At 42.4% G+C, this 15,126-nt stretch overlaps 1 protein-coding gene across 4 annotated transcripts in view; it reads right to left on the bottom strand.

The window, feature by feature from the left end:
• Positions 1-15,126, bottom strand: part of PGAP1 (post-GPI attachment to proteins inositol deacylase 1) — a 734,955-nt gene that overhangs the window by 105,159 nt on the left and 614,670 nt on the right. For all 4 annotated transcript variants that reach the window (XM_075830035.1, XM_075830037.1, XM_075830034.1 and 1 more), the window contains one exon: positions 4,739-4,877. In XM_075830035.1, coding sequence (XP_075686150.1) covers positions 4,739-4,877 — 139 coding nt within the window. The remainder of the gene's footprint in view (positions 1-4,738; positions 4,878-15,126) is intronic.

The raw sequence follows: 15,126 nt of genomic DNA, 5'->3' as shown, positions 1-15,126 counted from the left end.
CCCTAGCAGCCATCGGCACCCCTGCTATTGCGTTGTGAGGATGGCAATCAGCTACGAACTACTTAGATGGCGTGATTGCCTTTGACAGCAGTATCTAAGGGGTTAATGGTGGGGATCGGATTTAGCTCCTGTCCCTGCCATTACAGCAGGGTGTCAGCTGTAACATACACCTGACACCCGCGGCTGATGGAAGTTGTAACGCCTCATGCACACGACCGTGTGTGCCGTCCACTTTTCACGGACCCGATTCACCCGCTAAAGTGAATGGGTCTGTGAAGACTATCGGGTGCCACTCGGATGCCGTCAAAAACGGCCCGAGTAGCACAACGGTTATGTGCATGAGGCATAAGTGTAAGTTGTAAATGTAAAGCACGCGGCTGCGGACAGCCGGCATTCCCCTCTTGCCAGCGGCCACGACCACAGGACTGTGACTTTTTCGCCAGCATCTCCCTTCCCAGGGATGCCGGCGCTCTGTGCTCTCTGCTTCCTCTCCCCGGCTGTTCCATAGGGTGCTCGCGCCAAGTCTTAAAAGGCCAGCACGTGCATCAGTAAAATGATCCCCAACTTATCCCTGAGCACCCAAGCTCTTAAAAGGAATCCTGCCCCTTTCCACGGTGACTGAGCAATGTGGTCTCTTCCCAGTGTTTGTCATGCAAAGGTTGCCTAGCTGTATCCTGTTTCCCGCATCCAGTATCCAATACCTGTGTCCGGTGTCCTTGCCAAGTCAAGTGTCCGTGATGACTACAGTTCCCGTGTCCTGTATCCAAGACAAGTCCATTTATCCAGCACAAGCCAGCTCCCGATAGTCCGGCACAAGCCAGCTCCCGATAGTCCGGCACAAGCCAGTTCCCGATAGTCCGGCACAAGCCAGCTCCCGATAGTCCGGCACAAGCCAGCTCCCGATAGTCCGGCACAAGCCAGCTCCCGATAGTCCGGCACAAGCCAGCTCCCGATAGTCCGGCACAAGCCAGCTCCCGATAGTCCGGCACAAGCCAGTTCCCGATAGTCCGGCACTAGCCATCTCCCGATTTTCCAGTAAAAGCCAACAATACAGGTACTCTTGCCCTAGTGACTGTCGTTGACATTTTGTTTGACCAGCTGCTACACTACTACGGCAGAGCGTCCCAGCGGGTCAACATAACCCATAGCCGTGACAGTAAGTATATGACATTTTATGGAAAGCACTAGCTTCCCATGACATATACTTATGTCAAATGTCGGGAAGGGGTTAAGGGTATGTTTACACACAGCATATTTGTTACAGAAATTTCTGCTACTGAGAATTTATTTCATACATCTCCATGGGGTCTTTTCTGCAACATATGAATGGATTTCTAAAAAAACAACCATTCAGATGTACAGTATGGTACAGTCTCAAAAATGTCTGCAACAAATCTGCGACATGTGACCATATCTTAAAGGAGTTGTCTGTGCATTTTTTATTGATGTGCTATCCTTAGTATAGGTCATCAATATCAGATCGGTGGGGTTTAGACTCCCGGCAGTCCCACTGATCAGCTTATTGATGGGGCCGCGGTGTTCGTCGCAGTGGCCTTTTTCCAGTTTACAGCCACTGCGCCGTAAACTTTCATAACGACTGTGCCTGGGATTTCAGTTCCAGTCCCATTCAAATGAATGGTACTGAGCTGCAATCCCAGGCAGAGCCGCTATGGAAGTGTGTGGCACTGTGCATAGTAAACATTGAAAAGGCCGTGGCGATGAACGCTACAACCCCTTCAGTCAGCTGATCGGTGGAGGTTTAGGGTGTCGAACCGCCACCAATCTGATATTGATGACCTATCCTAAGGAAAGGATAAATATAACCCCAGCACACACAGAGGTACACAAGAAATCCAGATGCAAACTAAATTTACATTTTATTGAGAAAAGAATGGTAGTATAGAAGTAGTAAGCGACTTAGTAGGACATTTCGGCTGACACACGGCCTTTATCAGTGTCGCTGAAATGGTGAGAAATAAGGTACTTTTACAAAGTGGCAATAAAATTACATGAGTATGGCATGAACAACTGAAGATAATACAATGGTAATTTGAAAATAACATTTATAGATGAATAATCTATGTTTATTACATAACAATATAGAGAACTGTCACCTCAGATATACGACAGAACTATGCAGAAAAGCAATTGTTATTAATCATAATCGAAAAATGGTAATGAACCATATAAAGAAATATGTATAACAAATTGATGGAACAAGTAACACAAAAAAACATAGAAAATTAAGAACAAATAATGGCATATGAAAATCAAAAAACCAAAAGACTAGGGACTTAGTAATAGGAACAAAAATAAGTATGTTCAAGGAAAATACAACAATATACAAATATATTTGGCATGAACAATCTCATAACATCTAAAGGTCATGCATTAGCTAGATTTTAGATGGCTATATATTTTTGGTGAGGTGGAGAGAGGAAACTGTAGACCATACCACAACTGTAGACCATACCTCACTGTAGACCATACCACAAAATACCGGTAGAAAATTAAGGAAAAGGGATAGTATAGAAAAGACAAACAATAGACAATAGGTAGAAAGTAAAGAACGAGAGAGGGAAAGAAGGACATGAAGTGCTGTACCTGGTTGTAGATGTCACTGGTATGGGATGTCCGCCGGATATGCCCTGTGTGTCTGTGATGTGTTCGTAACGTCTGTGTTTATATCAGACGCACCGGAAATACTACGATGTCAAGGGGCGGAAGTGACGTCAGCGGTGCAGCGATAGCTGTCTAGCAGCTGATGCAAGAGTGCAGTGCAGAAGTGACGTCAGCGGTGCAGCGATAGCTGTCTAGCAGCTGATGCAAGAGTGCAGTGAAATGGATGAGGTAATTATGATTTAAATGTGTATGTATGTGTATGTATGTGTTAGTGGATACATCTGAACGACATGGGATGAAAGATTGGAACAATATGAAAGGGATATAAGCGGAGACTAGTCAGACGCTATCTGGTTGCCATGGCAACGGACCGCATATAATGAAAAGTAATGAAAAAATTAGGGGCAATATAAATGGCAGTAAAGGTGATGTAAGCCAATATGTATGAAATGTCTTAGAAAGAAAAAAGGATATATAATAAGACACTACTGGAGTGTATAATGGGGAAGATGACATGAGCGGCGTAGCAGTTGCTGTATGTCAAATGAAGCAGGAGTGAACTGGAATAAATGAAGTACGTATGATCTACATGTGTATACATGTATTAAGAATAACATTTATATGATGTAAAGGTGAATATAGGGAAGATATTGAAGGTTGAATTATACAGTGATAATGGTGGTCATGGCAAAAGGACTGATATAATGAAGGAGAAGGGGCGAAAAGGAGAGGGAATTCTTGTTCTCTATCCTAAGGAAACGCCATTAATATTAAATGCTTGGACAACCCATTTAAAGGGAATATATCATGCTTTTAAGTTTAGTTTATTTAATTAAAGTAAGTAGAAGAGAAATAATATATCTGTTCTTTTTCTAAAACTGAGATTTTGAAGTACAGCACCTGATACATACATATAAATTGTTAATGTTTACAGAAAGTGACGCACTTGTCACATGGCTTTTCCCCTATTCGCTTTCTCCAAGAACTATATGTGCTTGCACAGAATATTATTTGATCTACTTTTCCTTACTTAGCTTTTCTATTTCTCTCTCACTCTAGTCCCTTTTCCCTCTTTCCTACTCAGATTACTGATATTCATAAAATAATAGTAGTAGAAATGTAATACATAGGCATATTAAGGATTCTTTTTCTGGATCGTTATTATTGCATTTGACATTCTTAGTCTATAATGGTTTGTGAATTATACAGATGTGCCCACCCTTTACATAAAAATTTGCTTAACCCCTTAATGACCAGCCTATTTTAGACCTTAATGACCAAGCCATTTTTTTGTTTTTCCATCGAGACGATTATGTGACATTCAAAGTGCTATAGCCTGTTCATTTTTGCGTGGGGGCACTTAACTATGCGATTATCCGACCGCATTTATAATACACTGCAATACTTCTGTATTGCAGTGTATTATGCCTGTTCATGTAAAACGGACAGGCATCTGCTAGGACATGCCAGAGGCATGATCTAGCAGGCATTCACGACAGGCAGACCTGGGGGCCTTTATTAGGCCGCCGGCTGCCATCGAAGACACAGACACTCGGCGATCTTATCGCCGGGTGTCAGTTGGATGAGAGGGAGCTCCCTCCCTCTCTCCAAAACCACTCAGATGCGGTGCACGCTATTCAGCACCGCATCTGAAGGGTTAAACGGGTGAGATCGATACTAATATCGATCTCACCCAGTGGAGCAGGGTCGCCCCAAGCCCTCAGCTACCTCTGGCAGCTGAGAGCAGGGAGATTCTACATATTCCGATGCAGCGACGTAAAAAGTCTATTGCATCGGAATAAGGCCCATTAGTGACCGACGTAGAAAACACTATGGGCCGGTCACTAACGGGTTAAATGTTTCAATTTCTCATGAAACCAATTCAATACAATATTGCGACATGCTAGCAAAATCCTTGACCGACTGCAATGCACCCCACAACTACAGGGTGGCCACACAAGCACCTATAACATAGACATTGTAAAATCACATTTTATTTTGTCAAAGCTGGTCATCTCAGGATATGTTGAGCTATAAGAAAAGGTAAGGAATGACACATCTGTACTTTACTGTCTTATGACTTCAATAAAACTTTGTTTAAACCCTAAAATCTTACCTTAAGCAAATAACGAAGAAACAAAAGTAAAATGGCAAATGCACCACACGTCCTCCAAGCAACAAATAAGAAGAGCACGGCTTCAGCAAGCAGTTCTTTTGTAAAAGGTTTGTTCTCTTTAGGCAAAGCAGTACTTCCGCTGATAAAGAAATAAAGCATCATCAAGATATTAATCGAAAATATTATTCAACCAAAAAGTGTTTACACTGAGGAGCATCCTTAGAATACAAACTTGCAAATAAAGTTGAAGGGTTTGTCCGGGCATGGGGCGGTTTTTCATACTGATCGACAGGATAGGTAATTATTAGATGATCAGTGGACCCCGCACCTATCAGCTGTTCCGGCCATCAACGGCCATGATTTCCCAGTCTATAAGAAGGCCCCAGGCCTTCTGATCCTTGCCTGAGCGTTGTTAGTCTTGCAAACGGTCCCTTAGTTTCCTCGTTCCAGTTGTTACCCATGACCTGTTACCCGTTCCTGTATCCCGTATTGTTCTTGTTCCTGTGCCTACCAGTGTTGGAGTCATGTCTACTGCACCTGCTGTCGTTTGCCACGTCCAGGGTAGTTTGCCACGTCCAGTGTCTTCTGCCATATCGGATACTGCCCACGTCTGGTGCTACCTGCCGCACAGGCCTCCATCTGTGCTGAAGCCACAGGCACCGTCTGGACTAGTTCAGGTACCCAAGCATTGCTATCTGCTATTGACTTTCGTGTAGACTGTGACCTGGTCAGCTGCCTCCCCGCTACGGCAGAGCGGCCTAGTGGGTCCACATACCCTGCGACCGTGACAGCCGCTATACAGTGTACGGAGCCATCTGCTTCTAAAACAGACTATAGCATTATATCCAGTGCCCAGAGGCTGCCGGAACAGATGGTCGATACGGGGTGCACGTGTCGGAACCCCACTGATCATATATTGATTACCTACCCTGTGGATAGGTCACGAGTATGAAAAACCACCCCATGCCCAGACAACCAGTTTAAGCAGTTGCTTATAGCAGTTATGCCATGTTCACAGTAGTATTAGGGTCTGTTCAGTCAGGTGTATCTAGCTCTGGGAAGCCTAGAATAGCATAATCTGCTGCAATATTTTTACCTGAAAAATAAATAAAAAGAAGCAAAGAAAGAAAGAAACTGAGGGGAAAAAACAAAAACTGACTACCCTTTATGCTGATGGAGTACATGTAATGTCAAAGGATGGTACAAATGATAAATCTTAAAATCCACTTTGTATAAATATAGTGCAAAATTTATTCCTAAAGATAACAGGTATTAATGACTAAGATTAAACCCCACATGGCTTACACCTTCTGTAAAAAGGGCAATATATGACAAAACAAAGGGCATTTGTAAAATACAAATCTGAGGGTACAACTCTAGCCTTTGTAAATTACAAAAAGCTTAATAAAATCTTCAAAAAAAGCAATAAAATCAGCAAAAATACAAAATGAAAGGCAGGTGGCCAAGGATAGCAAAACAAATCCCCCAAAAATTCTTCAAGTGTATAAACGCAAAAAAAGTAAAGGTCTGAACATGAAGGACCCCTAAATAGTGGTAATGGGGAGTTGGTTGGGAGGGGATCAAAAAAAGGCAGTGTTACTAAAGGGGTTCTTTAGCTCTGTATATACAATAGAAGAAAGAGCAGCAGATGTAGCCGATGCCAGTGCTGTTAATATATAGATTAATATAGCTAATTAGCTGAATGTAGATATGGTCCAAGCTACGTTAAATAAAATAAATGTGCACAAGGCTCCGGGACCAGACGGGTTACACCCTAGAGATACTCTAGTGACTGGTATAGTGCCAAGGGACTGGCGCAGGGCAAATGTGGTGTCTTCCCTGGGTAATTATAGACCAGTAAGCTTAACATCCATCGTGGATAAAATGTTTGAAGGGCTATTGAGGGACTATAGACAAAAAATAGTATTATAAGTGACAGCCAGCTCGGATTTACTAAGGACAGAAGTTGTCAAACCAACCTGATTTGTTTTTATGAAGAGGTGAGCAGAAGCCTAGACAGAGGGGCCGCTGTGGATATAGTGTTTTTGGACTTTGCAAAGGCATTTGACACTGTCCCTCATAGACGTCTAATGGGTAAATTAAGGGCTATAGATTTAGAAAGTATAGTTTGTAATTGGATTGAGAATTGGCTCAAGGACCGTATCCAGAGAGTTGTGGTCAATGATTCCTACTCTGATTGGTCTCCGGTTATAAGTGGTGTACCTCAGGGTTCCATGCTGGGACCACTATTATTCATCTTCTCTATTAATAATATAGAGGATGGGATTAATAGCACTATTTAAATTTTTGCAGATGACACCAAACTATGTAGTATTGTTCAGTCTGTGGAATATGTTTGTATATTGCAAGCTGATTTGGACACACTAAGTGTTTGGGCATCCACTTGGTAAATGTAATTTTATGTAGATAAATGTAAAGTTATGCATCTGGGTACCAACAACCTGCATGCATCATATGTCTTAGGGGGAGCTATACTGGGAGAGTCACTTGTTGAGTAGGATCTGGGTGTACTTGTAGATCATAAACTAAATAACAGCATGCAATGTCAGTCAGCTGCATCTAAGGCCAGCACGATATTGTCCTATATTAAAAGAGGCATGGACTCACGGGACAGGGATATAATATTACCACTTTACAAAGCATTTTGTAAGGCCTCATCTAGAATATGCAGTTCAGTTCTGGGCACCAGTTCATAGAAAGGATGCCCTGGAGTTGGAAAAAAATACAAAAAAGAGCAACTAAACGAATAAGGGTCATGGAGAATCTAAGTTATGAGGAAAGATTAAAATAATTAAACCTGTTTAGCCATGAAAAGAGACGACAAAGGGGGAGATTATTAATTTGTATAAATATATGAATGGCACATACAAAAAATATAGTGAAATCCTGTTCCATGTAAAAACCCCTCAAAAAACAAAGGGGCACTCCATCCATCTGGAGAAAAAAAGGTTCAATCTGCAGAGGCAACAAGACTGTGAAAACTGTGACTCTATGGAATAGACTACCGCAGGAGCTGGTCACAGCAGGGACAATAGATGGCTTTTAAAAAGGCTTAGATAATTTCCTAGAACAAAAAAAAAAATTCAGCTCCTATGTGAATGTGTAGAATTTTTGTTTCATCCTTTTCCTTTTTCCCATCCCTTGGTTGAACTTGATGGACATGTATCTTTTTTCGACCATACTAACTATGTACAGATTTGTTATTTTCTGTTACACAAAAAATCCTTCACATCCGTCATGACTCCAGAAAAAACAGAAGCCATGACGCTAGTGTGAACAAGGTATTATGAAGATCAGGGTTTTTATTATCTAACCTGAATTGAACAATTGAGGACTGACTTTTTATTGGTTGTACTGTAGTACAAGGAAATTATATATATAATATATGGTAAACACCTAAAAATGTACCATAATGTTTATCTAGAATAAAAACTGTGTACAGTTTAAATAATGTTTATTTTTAAGTAATAAAAAATTATGTTAAGGGCAGAACTTTGTACATCTTCGGAAATAACCATTTAGGGGACAATACTTTTAAACCTTTCCTGACAGGTCCGAGGGAGGGTGGGGGGAAGAGTATGGAGCAGGCTTATGGGCTGTTCCATAGGACGAGCTTGTTGGCTGTATGTTGCAGTCGGCACTTGAGTGTAACAGGCAGTATCCTGCTAGATTTACCCCTTAGATGTCGCAGTCAATAGCGACCGTGGCATTTAAGTTATTAGAAACAGGGGGACGGCCCCTTCTGACGGTTCATTGCCCCCCCCCCCACCCCCCGTGATAGTGCTGAAGGTTTTCATGGCCAATCGCTGTTTTTTTGTTAACTTCATCTCACACAAAGTATTAATTAAAAAGTGATTAAAATGTCGAATGTACTCCAAAATATTACCAATAGAAAATTCAGCTCAACCAGCAAAATAACATTTGGTTGCCCTCTTTAACTCATTTGGCAAAGAAGGACTCCCTCCTAGTAAAATGCTAGCTGCCAAGATTGTGACTATATATAAAACGGGTAAAGATCCTATGTTGCCAGGAAGCTACAGACTGATGGGTTCTGTTTTTGTGCTTGCTAAATTAAGTGACTTGTGGATCAAGTGAAGTTATTAACCCGATTAGCTTGCGGTGTTCCTGTGTGTGATACTGCGTGTGAAATATGAATTGAGTGCTTGCTAATAGAAGCTAGCAGAACTTTTAAACACAATTTAAAACGCTTTTTTCCTTCTTAGCTTCTGTCCTGCTGTGCAGCTGACTAGGGGGAGGGGTTAATTGCTCTCAGGTTATATAAATTAGTCTGCAGGCCTCAGTTGAGCTTGCTCTGTTTTGGACTTGCTAAATTAAGTAGCTTGTGGATCAAGTCAAGTTAGTGTGAAGGAATAATTTCTAAATTCCATGTTTTGGATTTTGTGTCCTTATACACTGCACAGTATGATATTCATTTTTGTCTTTTAGTTTGCCTTGTAATAATCTGCAGATGCTCTGCAGATTACTTCGTTATTTCTTTTGGCAATAAAACAGTTTATGCAAGTAACAGTTAGTGATGGCGCGCAAGGTCAGAGGGAGGCTGATTACAATCTGAGTTATGCTCTTTGTTCTATGTGTCCTATAAATATACGCTGTATATGATAATAAATGGGAATCTTTCCTTTTGAGAACTTGGTCTCAGCGTCATCGATTCTCCTGCTGTTATATACCTACTTCTAATTTGTAACCTACAGAAATCAAGGCGTAGTGATACCGTTGCGACCACAGAAATTGGCGCCCCAATAGGGACCGGCAGCTACATTTTGGTGCTCCCCTGACCCTCCGAACGCCCTGCAGTGACTAGCCAGGAACGTGCAGACCATCGCTGCAGCATAAGATAAGAAGCCTTGATTCTTACAACTTTGCTCTGCACCTTCTCTGTCCTATACTGTGAGTTCGGGGACGAGTGGGAGACATAAGGTAAGAGGGACTTAAATGCTGGCCGGTCCATGAATCCTTGTTCCCTCAGGAAACGTCCCTGATTTCTGTAAGGCTCGGTTCACACAACCTATTTTCAGACGTAAACAAGGCGTATTATGCCTCATTTTACGTCTGAAAATACGGCTACAATACGTCGGCAAACATCTGCCCATTCATTTGAATGGGTTTGCCGACGTACTGTGCCGACGACCTGTCATTTACGCATCGTCGTTTGACAGCTGTCAAACGACGATGTGTAAATTGACTGCCTTGGCAAAGAAGTGCAGGACACGTCTTTGCAATGTAATTTGAGCCGTTCTTCATTGAAGTCAATGAAGAGCAGCTCAAGATTACAGGCGTCAAAGACCCCTCGCATAATGCGAGGAGGAGCTTTTACGTCTGAAACGACGCAGCTGTTTTCTCCTGAAAACAGTCTGTCTTTTCAGACGTAAACGACAGTTCTCGTGTGCACATACCCTTACGGTTGTGTGAATGTGTTTTAGGTAAAGAATGAGTTTTGATCATGCCTCACTCATGCTAGGATTGTTGTTTTTGATTGCAATTATTGGAGTTTTGTTGCTATATTGGATTAGTCTGGGTGTGGGCGAGTGTCACATACCCCGGTCCGCATTTTAAAGCTCTGGCCAGAGTAGTGTGCGGGTGACTGTAGAAAATAGATAGTAAGTGATTATCTATCAGTCTGCCCCATCCCAGTAGACAAGGTGATGCTGGGATACGTAGCGTTACCAAGATGAGGAATTTAGTGACACTGGCATCCCAGAAGAAGAAACCAGGAGTTTCTCCAGTGGATATAGTAAAACAAAGGGAAGGGAGAGATGCAGTCAAAAACCTGAGGAGACCCTGATGAATGGGGTGAGGTATGTAGAACCCATAGAGGATGGTTGAAAGATAAAAAGTTTACGGAGCAAGCGAATGCCTGGAAAAATGTGTCCAAGGAAGTACAGAGAGGAGGGGCTAGGGAAATCGAATGGGGAGGATAGTTTTATTATGAATGCTATGATGACGGGAACAGAGAAAGGAATGAGGAACTTGAAGAGAAAAAGGGATTTATCCTTTATGGAAGGGTTAAAGAAACCCATAAAAGAAGTTGTGGGAGTAGCCGGCCCTGAATGGAGGAGCCTAGACCCACGAGACCTCATGAAAGTGGCACAGGGGGTAGAACAAAGTCAGAAACAACAGAGAGAGAAAAATCCTGTAGCGGGAGTGGCTCCCTACTACCCTCAGAATCATAATCAAGGGGGACAGGGCAGGGGACCCCGAAAACAGAACATTTGTTACAATTGTGATAAGCCTGGACATATTTCCAGAAATTGTAATGCACCAAAAAGACCTAAAGACCCAAATTGGCAGCCACGAACTCAGTCACAGGAAGTAGCTAAAAAAAAAAACACCTCTGCAGCACTTGGGCAGGCAACGCCTGAATGAGGAGGATTGTGGGTATCAATCATGAGAAATTGGAAATCCAGAAGCTGGCACAATAGCTTCAATCCTGCCCATTAAATTAGGACCTGCCCCGTTAGTATCTCTATCCATAGAAGGGCAGAGGCCAATTCCTTTTCTCATTGATACTGGAGCAGCCACAACAGTAGTAAGTGCCAGTCAAATACTCACTCGTTTAATCTCTGGTGAAACACAACCATGTGTGGGAGTAGAGGGGAAAGTGGTGCAGAACCCCCTCACAAAGTCAGTTGTCTTCTCATTTGGCCCTCACAAATCTGTAGTAACTCTCATCGTTACTAGCGAAACCGCCCCAGTAAACTTACAAGGAGCAGATTTGTTATAGAGGCTCAGGCTCAGTATAGAATATCTAGAAGATGGGACAGTGCACCTGACAGGACACTGGGGTGAGGAATAATTATGTCTTATTGCCTCATGTGATCTTAACCCTTGGGATGAATGGCCGTAGTCTCAAATGTTATGTCTGTCCCCATCAGAAGTGGAGACACTCCTTAGCGTGATTCCAGTCAGCTTATGGGCAGCTAGTCCTACGGATGTAGGAATTCTTCCACTCCCACCAGTGACTAAGTCTCAAACCTGGCCACCCACTCCCACAGAAGAAACAATACCCTTTGAGCATGGCTCAGTCAGAAGCCATTTATGCTAGTGTTCAGGATTTTCTGCGGGCAGGAATCCTCACCGAAATAGTGTCCCCATGTAATACCCCATTGTACCCATTAAAAAAGAAGACGGATAAGGGGTAACCAGCCAAATATCGTATATGATCTTAGAGCTGTCAATACTGCTACTCTATTTAATACCCCGATTTTGCCAAATTCCCATACCCTGTTGGCCGAAATTCCTCACAATACCACACATTTTACTGTAATTGATTTGGCAAATGCTTTATTTTCTGTACCACTACATCCTGACTGTTGGTACTTGTGTGCCTTCACTCATTTCGGCAAACATTACGCAAGGAAGGTACTCCCCAAGATGCCCAGAATTCCCCTAGTATTTAGACGGTTGCAATGGGCCTAGTTCTTGAAGATTGGAATTCCGACCCCGATGTGGTCCTTCTTCAATATGTAGATGATCTTTTATTATGTTGCCTCAGTCAGGATCAGTGTATCGAAACATCCCTTGCATTACTGCAGTTTTTGGCGACAAAAGGCTGCAAGGTTTCACGAGTGAAACTTCAATTTTGTTGTACCACGGTGATATTTTTGGGCCACTGCGTGTCACAAGGGATTAGACACCTAACACCTGAAAGGGTGCAAGTAGTTTCAAAAATACCTCCACCACAAACTTATAGTGCCCTACGAACCTTTTTAGGGCTAGTGTCATATTATCGACCCTGGGTTAGTAATGCTTCGGCTCTCATGCAACCACTATATGATTGTCTTAAAACTGAACATTTTTCTCTCACAGGAGAGGCACTGGACAATTTTTATTCTCTTAAAATAGCCATACGAACAGCCCCCGCTTTAGGAACTCCAGATTATGCAAAACCCTTCAGGCTTTATTGCACTGAATTATAAGGACATACCAGTGCTGTCCTTACACAGTCACATGGTCAACAACACCGTCCTGTTGCCTACTACTCTGTCAGACTCGACCCTGTAGCCAGAGGGGCCCCATCCTATATCAGGGCAATAGTAGCAGTGCAGGCTGTTTACCTTAGTATGTGCTTTTACATTCTCGAGTTTTCTCTTCCATACCCAATTGTGAATGCTCTCATAAGCTTCAGCCTGGAGAGTGGCTTGTGATAAAGAGACACGTGAGGAAAAGTCTTGACCCCAGATATGATGGTCCTTTCCAGGTGTTGCTAACCACAAGTACCTCGGTGAAACTTGAAGGAAAATCCAGTAAGCTTAACATCCATCGTGGGGAAAAATGTTTGAGGGGCTATTGAGGGACTATATACAGGATCATGTGACAAAAAATAGTATTACAAGTGACAGCCAGCACGGTTTTACTATGGACAGAAGTTGTCAAACCAACCTGATTTGTTTTTATGAAGAGGTGAGCAGAAGCCTAGACAGAGGGGCCGCTGTGGATATAGTGTTTTTGGACTTTGCAAAGGCATTTGACACTGTCCCTCATAGACGTCTAATGGGTAAATTAAGGACTATAGATTTAGAACGTATAGTTATTGTAATTGGACTGAGAATTGGTTCAAGGACCGTATCCAGAGAGTTGTGGTCAATGAATCTCCTACTCTGAATAGTCCCTGATTATATGGTGTACCCCAGGGTTCTGTGCTGGGACCACTATTATTCAACTTATTTATTAATGATATAGAGGATGGGATCAATAGCACTATTTCTATTTTTGCAGATGACACCAAGCTATGTAGTATTGTTCAGTCTATGGAAGATGTTCGTAAATTGCAAGCTGATTTGGACACAGTAAGGGTTTGGGCATCCACTTGGTAAATGTGGTTTAATGTAGATAAATGTAAAGTTATGTATCTGCATACCAACAATCTGAATGCATCATATGTCCTAGGGGGAGCTATACTGTGGGAGTCACTTGTTGAGAAGGATCTGGGTGTACTTGTACATCATAAACTAAATAAGAGCATGCAAAGTCAATAAGCTGCTTCAAAGGCCAGCAAGATATTGTCGTGTATTAAAAGAGGCATGGACTCGCGGGACAGGGATATAATATTACCACTTTACAAAGTATTAATGAGGCCTCATCTAGAATATGCAGTTCAAGTCTGGGCTCCAGTTCATAGAAAGGATGCCCTGGAGTTGGAAAAAATAAAAAAGAGCAGTGAAGCTAATAAGGGGCATGGAGAATCTAAGTTATCAGGAAGGATTCAAATAATTAAACCTATTTAGCCTTGAAAAGAGACGACTAAGGGGGGACATGATTAACTTATATAAATATATGAATGGCACAAACAAAAAATATGGTGAAATCCCGTTCCATGTAAAACCTCCTCAAAAAACAAGGGGACACTCCCTCCGTCTGGAGAAATAAAGGATCAATCTGCGGAGGCGACAAGCCTTCGTTACTGTGAAAACTGTGAATCTGTGGAATAGTCTATCACAGGAGCTGGTCACAGTAGCTACAGTAGATGGCTTTAAAAAAGGCTTAGATAATTTCCTAGAACAAAAAAATATTAGCTCTTATGTGCAGAAATTTTTCCCTTACCATTCCCATTCCTTGGTTGATCTTGATGGATATGTGTCTTTTTTTAACTGTACTATGTAACTATGATATGTCTTTTGAATGGAGATATAAAAATATTTGCATCAATTAAGGGAGAGACTTCTGTTACCAATACATACTCTAGTAGCAAGGGATCAATACAGAAGATATGTGGAAGAGATCCTCCAGCTCACCTGACACTTGACGTGTGTGTCGTAGTCATCGCACGGGCTCTCGTGTCGGCACACGATAGGTAAAGACAGGCAAAGGCAAGGGGTTGAGTCCAGCGATAGAGAGGATAAAATGGAAACTTATTCCAAGTTTACTAGGTATCGATGTTTAAAAAGGTCCAATGAGTTGGAGTCCTGGTGTGCAGACAGGAGTATATAACGGTCCAGTCTTGGAGCCTACGCGTTTCAGACGTTGTGCACGTCCTTAATCATGGCTGTTTGGTGTTTGGAAACTGGGGCCCTGGTTTTATGTGTATAGGTTCCGGTTATGCAGCTGGCTTACTTGATTGCGTTTCAAAATGCAATGAGTCACTGGAGCGCATGCCAGTGTGTTCAGGTATTCAGCATAGGTGACTAATACGGAATAAACTATTTTCTTGGAGTATTCGTGAGGGGAAGGGAGGAGAAAGCCTGGGGAACAAGAACATGTGTGTTTTTGTCTAATGGCTTTATTTTTGCTGTCGGCAGATGTGGAGACAGTAGTCCAGTGTGTTACGTAATGTTCACAACTTTGTTTACGTTCCAGGTCTCATGTGTGCTGCTGGATCGCCGGATAAGCCAATAAGAAGCAAGAGCACC

Source organism: Rhinoderma darwinii, chromosome 6, assembly GCF_050947455.1.
Source record: "Rhinoderma darwinii isolate aRhiDar2 chromosome 6, aRhiDar2.hap1, whole genome shotgun sequence".
In the NCBI taxonomy this organism is placed as follows: Eukaryota; Metazoa; Chordata; class Amphibia; order Anura; family Rhinodermatidae; genus Rhinoderma; species Rhinoderma darwinii.
Note: the sequence above shows the minus strand (reverse complement) of the source record. Positions and strands in the feature narration are given on the sequence as shown.